We start from the raw sequence: 15,689 nt of genomic DNA, 5'->3' as shown, positions 1-15,689 counted from the left end.
TGACCCAGCAATCCCATTACTGGGTATATACCCAAAGGATTATAAGTCATGCTACTATAAAGACACATGCACACGTATGTTTATTACAGCACTATTCACAATAGCAAAGACTTGGAACCAACCCAAATGTCCATCAATGATATGACTGGATTAAGAAAATGTGGCACATATACACCATGGAATACTATGCAGCCATAAAGAAGGATGAGTTCATGTCCTTTGTAGGGACATGGATGAAGCTAGAAACCATCATTCTGAGCAAACCATTGCAAGGACAGAAAATCAAACACTGCATGTTCTCACTCACAGGTGGGAACTGAACAATGAGAACACCTGGACACAGGAGGGGAACATCACACACCTGGGCCTGTTGTGGGGTGGGGGGATGGGCGAGGGATAGCATTAGTAGAGATACCTAATGTAAATGACTAATCGGTGCAGCACACCAACATGGCACAGGTATACATATGTAACAAACCTGCATGTTTTGCACATGTACCCTAGAACTTAAAGCATAATAATAATAAAAAAAGTTTTCATGTTAGTTTTCACTTTTTTCTTGTATTTCCCTGAGTAACTTAATAGTCAACACTTTGAATTATTCATCTGGCATTTCAAAGATTTCATTGGTTTGGACCCACCGCTGGAGACTCAATGTGAGCTTTTGAAAGTTTTATAAAACCCTGTTTTTTCTTATGGCCAGAATTATTTCTCTGGTTCCTTCTTATTTGGGTAGACTATTTCTTCTAATTACTTTTGCATTTATTTTTTGATTCTGCTGGGATGTTTTTAAATTCTTTTTTTCCATGGAGGATATGACTGTAATATGTATAGCTTATTGTCACCTAGCTTTGGCTACTGGTACTTTCTGTGGTGAAGAGTCTGTATGAGTTCCTTGGTTATAGAGAATCCGTGTGATGGCTTTCTCAGATGCTGGCTGTAGTAGTGACACGCTGGGTGTGTAAGCAGGTTCACTGTCGCCTGTGGAGAGCTTCCCATCTGGTTCATAGTGTAAGCTGCTGCCCACTGCTTCTTTCAAAGTGTGCTTTCTTTTAGCTTTTTTATTAAGTTCCTGTGTTGCTTCTTGGAATAAAGTTCACAGCATAATTATCTACAAACTGTTATGTCTTTCCAAGTGGGAGAGGCATGCTAATAATGCCTCTAATCTTCCATGTTGGGAAAAACCCTCAAAACCCCAACTCTTGAACAACCAGGTCTTTTGTGAACTAACTGAGTGAAAACTTACTCATCACCAAGGGGCTGGCACTAAACCAATCATGAGGAATCTACCTGTATGACGCAAACACCTCCCATCAGGCCCCAGCTCCCACAGTGGAGGTTGCATTTCAGCATGTAATTTGGAGGGGACAAATATCCAAACCATATCATTCTGCCCTTGCTCCTCCAAATCTCACATTCTTCTCACATTGTAAAATACAACCATCCCTTCCCAATAGTCCCCCAAAGTCTTAACTCATTCCAGTATGAAGTCCAGAGTCCTAAGTCTCATCTGAGATTCATCTCCTTCCACCTTGTGTTTATAAAATACAAGCAAGTTAGTTACTTCCAAGATACGATGGTAGCAGAAGCACTGGGTAAACGTTGCCATTCCAAAAGGGAGAAATCAGCCAAAAGGGGCACTAGACCCCATTCAAGTTTGAAACCCAGCAGGACAGTCATTAAGTATTAAGGCTCCAAAATATTCTCCTTTGACTCCATGTCCAACATCCAGGGCACTGACATAAGAGATGGCACCTCAAGGTGACCAGCACCACTCGTGGCTTTACAGGGTGCAGACCCCGTAGCTGCTCTCATGGGTTGGAGTTGAGTGCCTGTGGCTTATCCAGGTTCAAAATGCAAGTTTCTTGTAGCTTGACCATTCTGGGGTCTGGAGGGCTGTGGTTTCCTTCCCATAGCTCCACTAGGCAATGCCCCAGTGGGGACTTTCGGCTTTTAATCCCACATTTCCTCTCAGCCCTGTTTGAGTAGAGTACTTTGTGGAGCCTGTGCCCCTGCAGCATGCTTCGGACTGGGCATCCAGGCTTTTCCACACATCTTCTGAAACCTCAGTGCAAGCTGCCAAGCTTCCTCTTGCATTCTGCGGGCCTGGAAACTTAACACCCTGTGGAAGCTACCAAGGCTGATGGCTTGCACCCTTCACAGCCATGGCCTGAGTGGTATCTGGGGCCCTTTGAGGCACAGCTGGAGCTAGAGCCGCTGTGATGTGGGAAGCAGTGTCCCTGAAACCATGGTTTCCTCTTAGGCCTCTGTGCCTGTGATGGGATGGGCTGTCTCAAAGATCTCTGAAACGTCTTCCGGGCCTTTCCCCCATTGTCTTGGATATTAGCACTTGGTTCCCCTTTAGCCATGCCAAGCTCTCTAGTAAGTGATTGCTTGGTAGCCTGACTGAATTCTTTCTCTACCACAGTGCCAGTCAGCAAATTTTCCAAACTTTTACACTCTGCTTCCCTTTTAAATATAAATTCAAATTTTAAGGTTTTTTTTTTTTTTACTCCTATACCTGATTGTAGGTTATTAGAAGCAGCCAGACTGCTTCTTGAATACTTTGCTGCTTAGATTTCTTCTGCAGTATACACCAAGTCATCACTCTTAAATTCAAACTTCCACAGGTTCCTAGGTTGTGGACAAATGCAGCCAAGCTCTTTGCTAGGGCATTACACAGGTGATGCTTATTCCAGGCCCCAATAACATCCTCATTTCCATCTGAGACCTCCTCAGCCTGACCTTCATTGCCCACATTTCTATCAGCATTTTGGTCACAGCCACTTAATAAGTCCCAAACTTTCCCTTATCTTCCTGTCTTCTTCTGAGCCCTCCAAACTCTTCTAATTCTGCCTGTTACCCAGTTCCAAAGCTGCTTCCACATCTTCAGGCATCTGGCTCACTCCTCAGTACCAATTTTCTGTGTTACTCGATTCTTACACTGCTATAAAGAAATAACTGAGGATGGGTAATTTATAAAGAAAAGAGGTATAATTGGCTCACAATTCTGCAGATTGTATAAACATGGCTTCAGCATATGCTTCTGGAGAGGGCCTCAGGAAGCTTCCTATCATTCCAGAAGGCAAAGAAGGAGCAGGTGCATCACATGGTAAGAGCAGGAGCAAGAGAGAAGAGGGAGGTCCCAGACTCTTTTAAACAACCAGATGTCATGTGAACTGACTGAGTGATAACCCACTCATCACCAAGGGTATGGTGCTAAAGTCATTCGAGAGGGATACACCCCCATGATACAATACCATCCATTAGGCCCCACCTTCCACATTGGGAATCACATTTCACCATGACATTTGGAGGGGACACGCATCTAAATCATGTCAGAATTTCATTGGGATTTTTGGTTTTGACTGTATTGAATGCAAATTGTTTTCAGTGGTTTTGTAGAAAACACTCATTCACTTAATTAAATGAGATTAATATGGCTAGTTCACATAAATTACATTTTAATACCAAATTGGCAAAAGTTAACTTCTTCCAGGAAACATGAGACTGGAAGGGTTGCAACTGTGGGAAGCCATGTACTGAAGAAAATGTTGGACTTGGTGAGCTTGGTGCTGTTTGGTAGTTCAAGGTTCTCAATGTAACAGAGAGTTTCCAACTAAAGATTTACTAGAAATTACTAATTTAATCACTTTCTCAGGCATGAGACACCAAGGTTAAAACTTGAGATTGAGACGAACAGTTCAAACCAAAGAGATTTTGGTGTGTGACTTATTTTATTTTTATTTTTAGAGATGGTCTCACTTTCTCACCCAAGCTGTAGTGTAATGGCCTGATCATAGCTCACTGAAGCCTTGAACTCCTAGCCTTAAGCAATCTTCCTGCTGCAGCCTCCCAAAAGGCTGGGATTACAGGTGTGAGGCACTGCACCCAGCCTTTTTTTACAAAACAAAAAACAAACAAACAAACAAAAAAACTTTATAACCCCTGGTTAATTCTTGGTGACAAAATGAAATTGAAACAAATATTTGCAGCAACTAGAACAGTTACTGGAATGCCATAATTTCAAGAAATCTGATTAAGCGAGGAGGGGCCATGGGAACATGCTGGCTGAGAGAAGTAAGCCACTCAGTCTTCCCTTGTTTTCCCTTCTCTACTAACCAGCTGTAATGCTCTTGAGCAATTTTGCTTTTAGTGCTTCAGTTTTTTCATCAATAAATGAAGGCAGATTTATATTATATCTAAATTCCCTTGTAAATAACAAAATCCACACCTAACAAGATAACCAGAGGAAGTGATTTGGCCAATTAATTTTTTTTTTTTTTTAGACAGTCTCGCTCTGTTGCCCAGGTGGATGCACGATCTCGGCTCAACTGCAACTCCGCTCCCAGTCACGGCTATTTCCTGCCTCAGCCTCCCGAATGCTGGACACAGACACCGCCACCACGCCTCGACTAATTTTTTTGTATTTTTTAGTAGAAGACGGATTCACTCATGTTAGCCAGGATGGTCTCCATCTCCTGACCTCGTTGATCCGGCTCCGTCTCGGCCTCCCAAGTGCTGGATTACAGGCGTGAGCCACCAGCCTAGGCTGCATTCCTTCTTACCAGCTGTGCTCTTCCATATTTGCTTTCATCTATATTTCTTCTTCTATCTTCTCCACTTATAAGTCCATGTGACCTCGCTCCCATGTGACCTTTACTCTCCTCCCGTCTTAGTTTATGGATGGTGTATTCTAGCTGACTGACCGATGGCAATGTGGTGGACAGAATAACCTGGGGGTAATAGAGTACTCGTGATTTATAGAATTTGCAATAATCAAAGACAAACCGTGTGATGTTATATACTACAGCCGAGCAATAAGAACAGGAGCGCCTGTATGGTTCTGTATCAGTGGTGAGAAGTGATACAGCACAAGTGAAAATGGTGGCAAAGATAAACTGAAAGGAGGGAGTAATGGAACACATGGGAGAAGGAAGAGAAAGAAGAAGAAAATACAGGAGGGGGAACTGAATCTATTCTTGCGCTGAGCCCACGGGGTCTCCTGTCTCTTTGAGGCCAGCCTACTGGTTCCTTTCCTTTGGTTGCTGCAAGAGTCTTTGTAACCTACAATAAAACATTTGTTTTCCTGTACTAACTTTAATTGTTCCCTTATTCTTAAACAAAAATAACTAATCAAAGCACTCCAGGCTGTCCCTCATTCCACCCCACTCATGGTGCCATTCTGTGTCAACACAGCACGGTATTTAGAAAATTCATACTTTGTTCATAAGTACTTTGATTTCCTTTAGTAAGTAAAAAACAATGCAATCCATTTAGCATATTCACGGACCAAATGCATGCAAAACACCACGATGAAGCTGGACTCACCGACTTCAACCTGCCCTGTGACCTCCCCTTCTGAGTTGCGTGCATTTACAGTCACATGTCTGGGTTGACTGTAAGAAGCAAGATGAGTCCTAGAAAGGGATTTATAAAATTTGTAAAATATTGGCGTTTAAAAATGATTAACATCTTTTAAATTCTTATTATGTAAATTATTTTACCCATTGTTTACAGAGTCCTGGAAATTATAAATTTGGGCTAAGACAATTAAAAATCCTGAATCATTAGATATAAGTATATTTTTAAATTTTGAGTAGCTTATGAAGATAAAAGAATAACAATCATAAAATGAGCCCGCAAATGGCAAGATATGTGAAAAGAAAAATAGATTATTTCTTGTTGAAAAATATGCCAATTTAACAAGCTATATGGCACAACTAGTCAAGGAAAGACACGCAACATGGTGTGCAGCTAATAGAAAGTGACACATACTTTTCCTGCTACACTCTATTTCCATATTTTGTAATACATTTGTATTTTTATAGTGTGTAAAGTAAACTTTATCAAAATAAAAAATCTGTGTATACAGCAGACTTATAATTACAGACACATTTGTGGTATTGACTGCTTTGTTCTTGCTCTCCAAGTTAAAAATAAACTAAGCATTTAGCTTAAGATATTAGAAAATACACAATAAAACAGACATCAGAGAATAGAAAGAAAAATAAATTTCAAAGCATAGTTTTATGTATCAGTAAACAATAGTTTTGAAAAAGCACATGCAGTCTGAGTTGGTTATTTAAAACAAACAGAATTAAACTTAAACAAAAAATAGAGAAAACAGTGTATTTAAATCATAAATTCAGAGGAAGTAAAATGTATAGCTATGCTAACTATGAAGGGACTAGTATTAATTAGCAAAACTGACTTAAGTACAATGCTGGAATTGGCCAATAACTATGGAAATATTAGAGAAAACTGCCAAAGAGCTACTCCAAATGTTAGCGATTGTCTCTTGGTGGGTAGCATTATGGGCTATTTTACTCCCTCTTTGTGTGTGTGTGTGTTTTAAATTTTTACTTCTTACTTTTTTCCCCACTACAAGCTACTTTAATTCTTTGAACAACTTTTCCACGCAGGTAAAAAGTTGTTCTATTTTTTACCATATTTTCCTATTAAGATATATTTTCAATAGATTTTTTCCTACAATAAAATTTACCAAAAACATTTGGTTCACTAATTTTTGTCTATATGAATGCTGTCCATAGTGGCTTTTGAAAATCTGAGTTTTCTTTGATGACCACATTTCTACCAAGATCAATTTTCCTGAGTCAAATTTTGTATATCCAGTATAGCCTGGTATAGTACAGTATAGGATAACCTTTTACGTTTAATATATTTGTTTCTAGGCAAGCTTTGGCATTCCTTGTGGAAGAGGCACATGCACCAGCACTGCACATTTCCTGGCTATGTGTCTTGGATGTGGCCTCACAACTGTCTAGTGATTATGAGGGGCAGGCGGGTGGCTGGCAGATACTCTGGCCTGAACATGATTTAGGCTGAACCGAAGCTGCAGCTACCCCCTCCAGCTTCCTGTTATATGAGACTAAAAGCTCCTATTAGTTTATTCCATGGCTAGCTGGGTATTCTGTGTTCACAGGGTAAAGATCTTTTAATTGATACAGTGACAGAGCAGAAGTGGCTCTGTGTCTATATTACCAACACAACTGTATTCATAACTGCTACAATAATGCAATCTCTAATATTGAATTGTACTTGTTCTTTAATCTACATTTTTAAGAAGTAGCTTAAAACAATCAACACGTACATTTTTAATAAAACTGATGTTTACTGTGAGGTCCAGAGACTTTATTTCTATTTTCTAGGTAAGAAAACTGAAGTCTACAGATTGTGAATGCGATTTTCAGGTTTTGTTTTGTTTTTTGACTTTTAAAACAATTTTATTGTATTAAAATATACATGCTATGCATATAAGTTATACACAGCATAAAATTTACCATTTTAACCATTTTTAAGTGTATCGTAGATTGACATTAGGTACATTCACAGTATTGTACAACCACCACTACTATCATTTCTAAAATTTTACATAAGGGATTTTCAGTTTTTATCATTAGCTAATGACGCCTTTTAGAAAAATTTTATGCCTTTTAGAGAATCACAGCAAGGTATAAGGAGAACATTTTATTTTTCTATTCATATCAGTTGAACTCTGAATGTACCTGTTTGAATACAGATGTTGTGTCAACACTACACCTTAGGGAGTAGTGAGGGAGTCATAGAACATAGCACTTTTTATTACCTTTCTCAACAGTACGTGACACATACAAGGAGCTATGAAAGAAGTGTATAAAAAGACCGTTAACAGTATAAGGGGTTACTGGTATGGCCCAAAGATAAATCATAACTGCTATAGGAGTTATCAATACCCTATGAGGTTGATGTTTTAAGATACTTTTTAAAAATGTAGATTAGAGGGCAAGTATAATTCACCACTTCATTTATATACATAATTAACTACTTCAAACTTGAACCTAATATGGGAATGGCAGAAACTAATTTAATCATTAAAGCAGCAATCCTGTGTTAAGAATTCTATCAAATAGTACATGGGAAAATTACATTTATTGGCATAAAGTTATTCTTAATATTCCCTTCCCATTCTTTGAATGTCTGTGGGATTCATAGTGGTGCCCCTTCTAGCACAGCTGATATTGATCATTTGTGCCCTCTCTTTTTAAAATATTCAGTCTGCTTCAAGGTTTATCAATTTTTATTGATCTTCTAAAAGAATCCGTGTTGAGTTTCATTAATTTCCTCTATTGTTTTATGTTTTCTGTTTTGTTGATTTCTTCTCTCATCTTTCTTTTCTTCTCTGACTTTTGGTTTATCATGAAGAGATGCTGAATTTTATCAAATGCTTTTTCTGCATCTATCGAGATGACCAAATGGTTTTTGTTCTTCATTCTACTGATGTGATGTATGGTGTTTATTGTTTTGCATATTCTCCTACCAGTTATTGAGAGAGGGGTGCTGAAATCCCTGAGTCTAAATGTGAATATCTCTGTTTTTTTCTTACATTCTATCAGTTTTTGCTTCATGTATATTGATGCTCATGATAGTGGATTCATGTGTTTAGCAACATAAATATTGAAGAATTTACTCCTATGTCATCTTAAATGACCCTCTCTATCTCTAAAATAGTTATCTCTTTGTTCTGAAATCTACTTTGCTGTTTTAATATAGTCACTCCAATTTTCTTTTCATTAGTGTTAGTATAGTATAGCATAGTATAGTACAGTATAGTATAACCTTTTGCTTTTAATATATTTGTGTTTTTATAATTAAGGTAGGTTTCTTGTAGATGGCATTCTTGGGATAAATGTGTTGTATTTGGTTTGCTAACATTTTGTTGAGGATTTTTACATTTATGTTCATCAGAAATATTGGTCTGTAGTTTTCTTTTTTGTTGTGTTCTTGTTTGGTTTTGGTATCATGGCTATGCTGGCCTCGTATAATGAGTCACAAAGAATCTCCTCTGCTTCAAGTTTTTGAAAAAGTTTGAGAAGGACTGGTATTAATTCTTCTTTAAAGGTTTGGTAGAATTCAGCAGTGAAGCCCTCTGGTCCTGGACTTTCCTTTGTTGGGAGACTTTTTATTACTAATTCAATATTGTTACCCAATATTGGTCTGTTTAGATTTCATGTTTCTTCTTGTTTCAATATTGGAAGGTTGTATGTATCCAGATATTTATCCATTTTCCCTAGGCTTTCAAATTTATTGACATATACTTGTTCATGGTAGCCTCTAATGACGTTTTGTATTTCTGTGGTATCCATTGTGATGTCTCCTTTTTCATTTATGATTTTATTTGTTTGGATCTTCTGTCTTTGATTTTTGGTCTAATGTATTCTTTTTCTAGTTTCTTAAGGATGGAACTGAGGTTATTGGTTTTCTTCTTTTTTTTTTCTGAGATGGAATCTTGCTCTGTCGCCCAGACTTGAGTGCAGTGGTGTGATCTTGGCTCACTGCAAGCTCTGACTCCTGGGTTCATGCCATTCTCCTGCCTCAGCCTCCCGAGTAGCTGGGACTACAAGCACCCGCCACCATGCCTGGTTAATTTTTTGTATTTTTAGTAGAGACAGGGTTTCACCGTGTTAGCTAGGACGGTCTCTATCTCCTGACCTCGTGATCTGCCCACCTCAGCCTCCCAAAGTGCTGGGATTACAGGCGTGAGACACTGTACCTGGCCAATTTTCTTTTTTTAATATATGTACTTAATGCCATAAATTTCCCTATAAGTACTGCTTCAGCTATATCCTCCCAAATTTGATGTTATTGTTTTCTTAATTGTCATTCAGTTCAAAATACTGTTTAATTTCCCTTTGGATTTCTTCTTTGACCCATGGTTTATTTGCAAATTTTTACATAATTTCCACTTATTCAAAAAGTTTTCAGACATATTTGTGTTATGGTTATCTTATTAAATCCACTGTGGTCAGATAACATGTTGGAAGACTTGAATGTTTTTAGATTTATTGAAAATGTTTTGGCCGGGCGTGGTGGCGCAAGCCTGTAATCCCAGCACTTTGGGAGGCCGAGGTGGGCAGATCACAAGGTCAGGAGATCGAGACCATCCTGGCTAACACGGTGAAACCCCATCTCTACTAAAAAATACAAAATAAAAAAAAAAAAAAAAAAACTAGCCGGGCGAGGTGGCGGGCACCTGTAGTCCCAGCTACTTGGGAGGCTGAGGCAGGAGAATGGCGTGATCCCGGGAGGCAGAGCTTGCAGTGAGCTGAGATCTGGCCACTGCACTCCAGCTTGGGCGACAGAGTGAGACTCCGCCTCAAAAAAAAAAAAAGAAAATGTTTTATGGTTCAAAATGTGATCGATTTTGATAAATGTTTTCCCTGTGCACTTGAAAAGAACTCCTTGTCTGCTATTATTGAGCAGCATGCTCTGAAAATTTAATTATTATCAAGTTGGTTAATAGCATTGCTGAAGTCTATATGCTTACTGTTTCTATACCCATTTCTCCTATCAGTTATTGAGAGAGGAGTGCTGAACTCCCTGAGTCTAAATGTGAATATTTCTGTCTTTTTTCTTACATTCTATCAATTTTTGCTTCATGTATATTGATGCACTGATAGTGGATTCATGTGTTCAGTAACATAAATATTGAAGAATTCACTCCTATGTCGTCTTAAATGACCCTCTGTATCTCTAAAATATTTATCTCTTTGTTCTGAAATCTACTTTGTCTGTTTTAATATAGTCACTCCAATTTTCTTTTCATTAGTGTTAGTATAGTATAGCATAGTATAGTACAGTATAGTATAACCTTTTACTTTTAATATATTTGTGTTTTTATAATTAAGGTAGGTTTTTTGTAGGTGGCATATAGTTGGATCTTGCTTCTGCGTTCAATTTCAGTCTGTCTTTCAGTTGGGATGTTTTGACCATTTATATTTAATGTGATTATTTTAATGTGATTATTTATATGAGTTGGTTCAAATATACCAAATTGCTATTTGTTTTCATATTCAAATAATTTTCTCTTTGTTTCCTTTACCTCCTTTTGAATTAACTGAGTATTTATCACTTCATTTTTATCTCCTTAGTTAATGTATTAGCTATACTTTTTATGAGTTTACTTTAGATATACTAAGCATCATTAACTTATTATGGTCCATCCTCAATAATTTTTTGCCACTTCATGTGTGATGTGAGAACATTATAGCAATACTTCTATCTTTTCCTGTTATGGTATTTGCTTCATTATTCTCATACACTTTATTTCAATACTGTTACAACATCCCAAATACATTGTTATTCTTTTGGCTTTGAGCAAAGTGTCTTCTAACATTTTTTAAAATTAATTTTTGTATACCCACATATTTATGATTTCTGGTATTTAAAATTTTCTGGTGAACATCTGGATTTTTCTTCTAGCATCATATTCTCTTTGCCAGAAAGGCTTCCTCTAATATTTCTTGTGGTACAGATCTGCTGAAGTAACGTGTTTTCAGCTTTAGTTAAGTCCAAAAAAGTCTTTATTTTGACTTTGTCTTTTAAAGATACTTTTGCTAGGTATAGAGTTCTAGGTTGGCCTTTTTTTCTTTTAGTACTTTAAAGTCAGCACTTCAGTGTCTTCTGGCATGAAATGTTACTGACTAGAAGGCTGATGTCATATTTTTTTCACTCCTTTGTGTGTTATATATCCTTCTTTTTCTAGCTACTTCTAAGGTTTTCTCTTTAAGATTTTTCTGTCTTGATTTTAAGCAATTTGATTACAAGGTACCTTGTAGTTTTCCTTGTTTCTTTTGTTTGGGGTTCACTGAACATATTTTATCTGTGGACTTAAAGTTTTTATCATGCTTGGAAAAAACTTACAAATTATTCTTTTTAAATAATATTTGTCCTTTCTTCTTTCCCCTTCTTTGGAGATGCCAGTCACACATACATAAGGCCCCTTGGTATTGTCCCTGTAGTCACTGATACTCCGTTGGTTTCTTTTCTAGTCATTTTCTCTGGGCTCCATTTTGGAGAGTATCTATAGCTATACCTTCAACTTTACTAATCTTTTCTTCTGTGGTGTCCAGTCTGTTAGTAATCTGTTAGTCCCACCACTGGCTTTTTAAAAATTTCAGATGTTATACTTTTCATCTCTAGAAGATTTGTTTGTGTTTTTTCTGTCTTTCCATATTTTATGTCTCTCCTTAACATGATAATGCTTTCCTCGACTTTTGTACGCAGATGAAATGTAGTTTTTTAGAACTTTGTTCTGGGATGGAACAAATCACTTGGAAAACACATGATACTTTCAAGGATTCCTGTAAGCTTTGTTAGAATGGACTAGAGCAGGATTTTTTCCTAGTGTTGATCTTGTACCACTTCTGAGCCACACCCTTCTGTATTCTACCTGATGCCCATAATTTATGAAGTTTTCCACTCTGACTGGTGAGAATATGAACTGTTCCCCACTCTGTGTGACCTGCAGGCATGGTTCCTTCTGCTCCCTTGGAGTGGGTATTTCACTAGTCTCAAGGTAGCTTCCTCACACACATGCACTGGTAAATATTTATGCACGGACTTGGACTTGGTGGCGGTGGGATGGGGTGGAGTCTCTGCCGTCCTGGAGTGCCACCCATGTGCAGCAAGCCCCTCCTCTGCAGTCCTCTGCCTTGCAAACTGCAGCTGTCTTGGTCTCCTTGGCCTTCCAACCCTGTCTCTTCAACTCAGGGAGACCACCTGCGTCTGCATTGGCTCCCCTCCCTCACTGCAGCCTGGAAACTCTCTTCATGCAGTGAGTTAAGGCAATTCGAGGAGTCACTCTTTTGTTTTTCTTCTTGCAGGGATAACTGTCTCCTGAGCTGTCCATTGTCCAATATTTGATAACCACTGTTTCATGTATTTTTTTCATTTTTTAGTTATTTCTGTCCTGTAATTTCTCTTCTGATTTTATAATTTCTTGTTGTTTTAAGGAAAACTCCTTTAAAAATCGCTTTATCTCTTTGAGAATCTTGGGTGTGTTTTTCTAATCATTTTCAGATTGACTATTTTTATTTAGTTGGATATTGATCTTCCTTTATGTAAAGTTTTTTGGGCTTTTTTCTTTTAGATGAAGATTTCATCATATGAAATTTCAATTTTTATGTTCCACTGTGTGGATGCGTCTACCTTTCGGCTCTTACCAGCCTGTCTAAAGTCTGTCCTGTTGTTGTCACTTGGTCCACAGGGCCTCCCAGTCTCTCAATGGTGACTTAGGGCTTCGTCTTCAGTGACATTCAAGTTCTGGATGGGCATCTTTGTAGCCTCCTCCCCTCAGATATGCTGCTTTATTCAAATAGTTGTAGCTATTTTTTAATATGCTGCTTTATTCAAATAGTTGTAGTTGTTTTCTGTCTTCAGCACTGTCTTACGCAATGGGCTTGCCTGGAGTCCCAACGAGGTGACCGTTTGGTTCCTGTCACACTGTGGGCTCTGGCTGTAAGCTAAAGCTTCTTTTTTTTTTTTTTTTTTTTTTTTTTTTTTTTTTTTTTGAGACGGAGTCTCGCTCTGTCGCCCAGGCTGGAGTGCAGTGGCCGGATCTCAGCTCACTGCAAGCTCCGCCTCCCGGGTTTACGCCATTCTCCTGCCTCAGCCTCCCGAGTAGCTGGGACTACAGGCGCCCACCACCTCGCCCGGCTAGTTTTTTGTATTTTTTAGTAGAGACGGGGTTTCACCGTATTAGCCAGGATGGTCTCGATCTCCTGACCTCGTGATCTGCCCGTCTCGGCCTCCCAAAGTGCTGGGATTACAGGCTTGAGCCACCGCGCCCGGCCGTAAGCTAAAGCTTCTTTTCAGGGCTGGGAACTTCACAGATGATCATTTCCAGTAAGCTTTATTACCACGTATTTGTTTCATTTAGCTTTTGATCATGGCTCTGTATTTTTTAAAAACCTTTTTGTTTAAAGGAAATAATTGTTATGTGTTTGAACTAATGGGCGTGGTGGATGGGTTTAAGCCATGAATTCAAAGTATGAACTCAATACAGGCCCTCAAGTATTACTTTTGAGGAACTACTGGGTAATCAGATGTTAGAGGCCAGAGTAGCATGTTGAATTATATTTACAATGAAGAAATTATCTCAGCCCATCAGGACACATAAATGAGTTATGTGTCAAATTTTGCAGATTCATAAAGTAATTTCTTTTCTCTAATTTTATGGAAAATTGCTTCCTAGACTCACCTTTGAAAAGGAAATTTATAATTAATATATCAATCCATACAGAAGTTAGGAAGCATAGTTTTGTTCTGGGATGGCTCTTATTGGAAAGCTGTATTAGTTATGAAACACTGTACAGCTCTGTTATCACATAATATTATTCAAATTGCTACTGAATTTTATGTATTGATTGACATACTCATTAATGCCACATTCTAAGACTTTAATATGTGATTATCTGAGATATTCTCTATAATTTTGCTTTCTGTTTTTAAAAGCATACTGGAGATGAAATGGCCTGATAAAATACAACTGAGAGTTATTATTAATTCCAGAATATTACATTTGCTATGATCTAGTCACCCGATTTCAGTCACCGGACTGTTCTACCAGTCTGATTCTTCCCAAAATATGGCAGAAGATCAGCCAACACAGCTCCGGGGAAAAAAGGAGGCCAAGTTCTAACACTTGAACGCTTCATTCGTGTCTGACTTCCCTTTTTACAAAAGGGAAATCCTGCAGGACAGGATTGTTTCACACACTGAAATGCCATCACAATTAAGGTAAGTGTATGACATAAGGTAAGGGTAAGCCTCACAGAATCGGGCTCTTACCTGCCTATTATACTGCAGGTCATCATCTGGCTCCCACTGCCAATAAGAGAGCCCCAGAAGTAACATAACCGCACCTAAAACTACTTATGTACTTTTCACTCACTGGGATCTGTCTTTGTGATATTTATGTGTTAGTCACATGCCATGCCATTTTGCAACTGGTAATAGAGCCGGGCAAATGTCTGGTTCAGGAGTGTGTTTTGTCTCTCTAACAAGACCTCATGTTTCTTAGAAAGTCTTTTGTTTTCTTTCTAATTTTCCTATAGTAGCTGGTACAGCCTCCGCAGTTAGGAGATACTGAAATACCCTTTCATATTCAGAAATATGAAAGGAAAATGAAGGCTCTACTTTTCAAATAACCAGAAATTATAGCTGAGTGAAGTGTTCACTTTTTGTGGGTCAGGGAGGTAATGCCATTTATCAATAATCTGGCAAAATGTTCATGCTTACTATAATGCTCATAGCATTACTTAAGTAGAAACAGAAGGGCCGGGCGCGGTGGCTCAAGCCTGTAATCCCAGCACTTTGGGAGGCCGAGATGGGTGGATCACGAGGTCAGGAGATCGAGACCATCCTGGCGAACACGGTGAAACCCCATCTCTACTAAAATACAAAAAACTAGCCGGGCGAGGTGGCGGGCGCCTGTAGTCCCAGCTACTCGGGAGGCTGAGGCAGGAGAATGGCATAAACCCGGGAGGCAGAGCTTGCAGTGAGCTGAGATCCGGCCACTGCACTCCAGCCTGGGCGACAGAGCGAGACTCCGTCTCAAAAAAAAAAAAAGAAAAAAAGAAATAGAACATACTGCAAACATTGTTTGAACGTATTTGCACTTTATTCTTGGCTGTCCTTCTTATAAGCTCCATGGAGGTAAATGAAGAAAACCTTGATTTACTTTTAAAGTCACATAATTATTTAAAGACAATGCTGAATCTGCTTGTTTAGAATCTTACAGGATCATAATCTGTAATTAGTATAATAAACCCAGAACATAATACAATGAAACGAATTTTTTTTTTTTTTTTTTTTTTTTTTTTTTTTTTTTTTTTTTTTTTTTTTTT

The 15,689-nt window shown here is 38.3% G+C and overlaps 1 protein-coding gene across 1 annotated transcript in view; it reads right to left on the bottom strand.

The window, feature by feature from the left end:
* SGCG (sarcoglycan gamma) overlaps window positions 1–15,689 on the bottom strand; it is a 79,211-nt gene that overhangs the window by 43,277 nt on the left and 20,245 nt on the right. The window contains 2 exon segments of the mRNA XM_017874489.1: window positions 5,332–5,389; window positions 5,391–5,420. Of these exon segments, the coding sequence (XP_017729978.1) occupies window positions 5,332–5,389; window positions 5,391–5,420 (88 nt within the window).

Source organism: Rhinopithecus bieti, unplaced genomic scaffold (assembly GCF_001698545.2).
Source record: "Rhinopithecus bieti isolate Rb0 unplaced genomic scaffold, ASM169854v2 scaffold_8350, whole genome shotgun sequence".
Classification (NCBI taxonomy): domain Eukaryota; kingdom Metazoa; phylum Chordata; class Mammalia; order Primates; family Cercopithecidae; genus Rhinopithecus; species Rhinopithecus bieti.
This window is presented reverse-complemented; position numbering and strand designations above follow the sequence as displayed.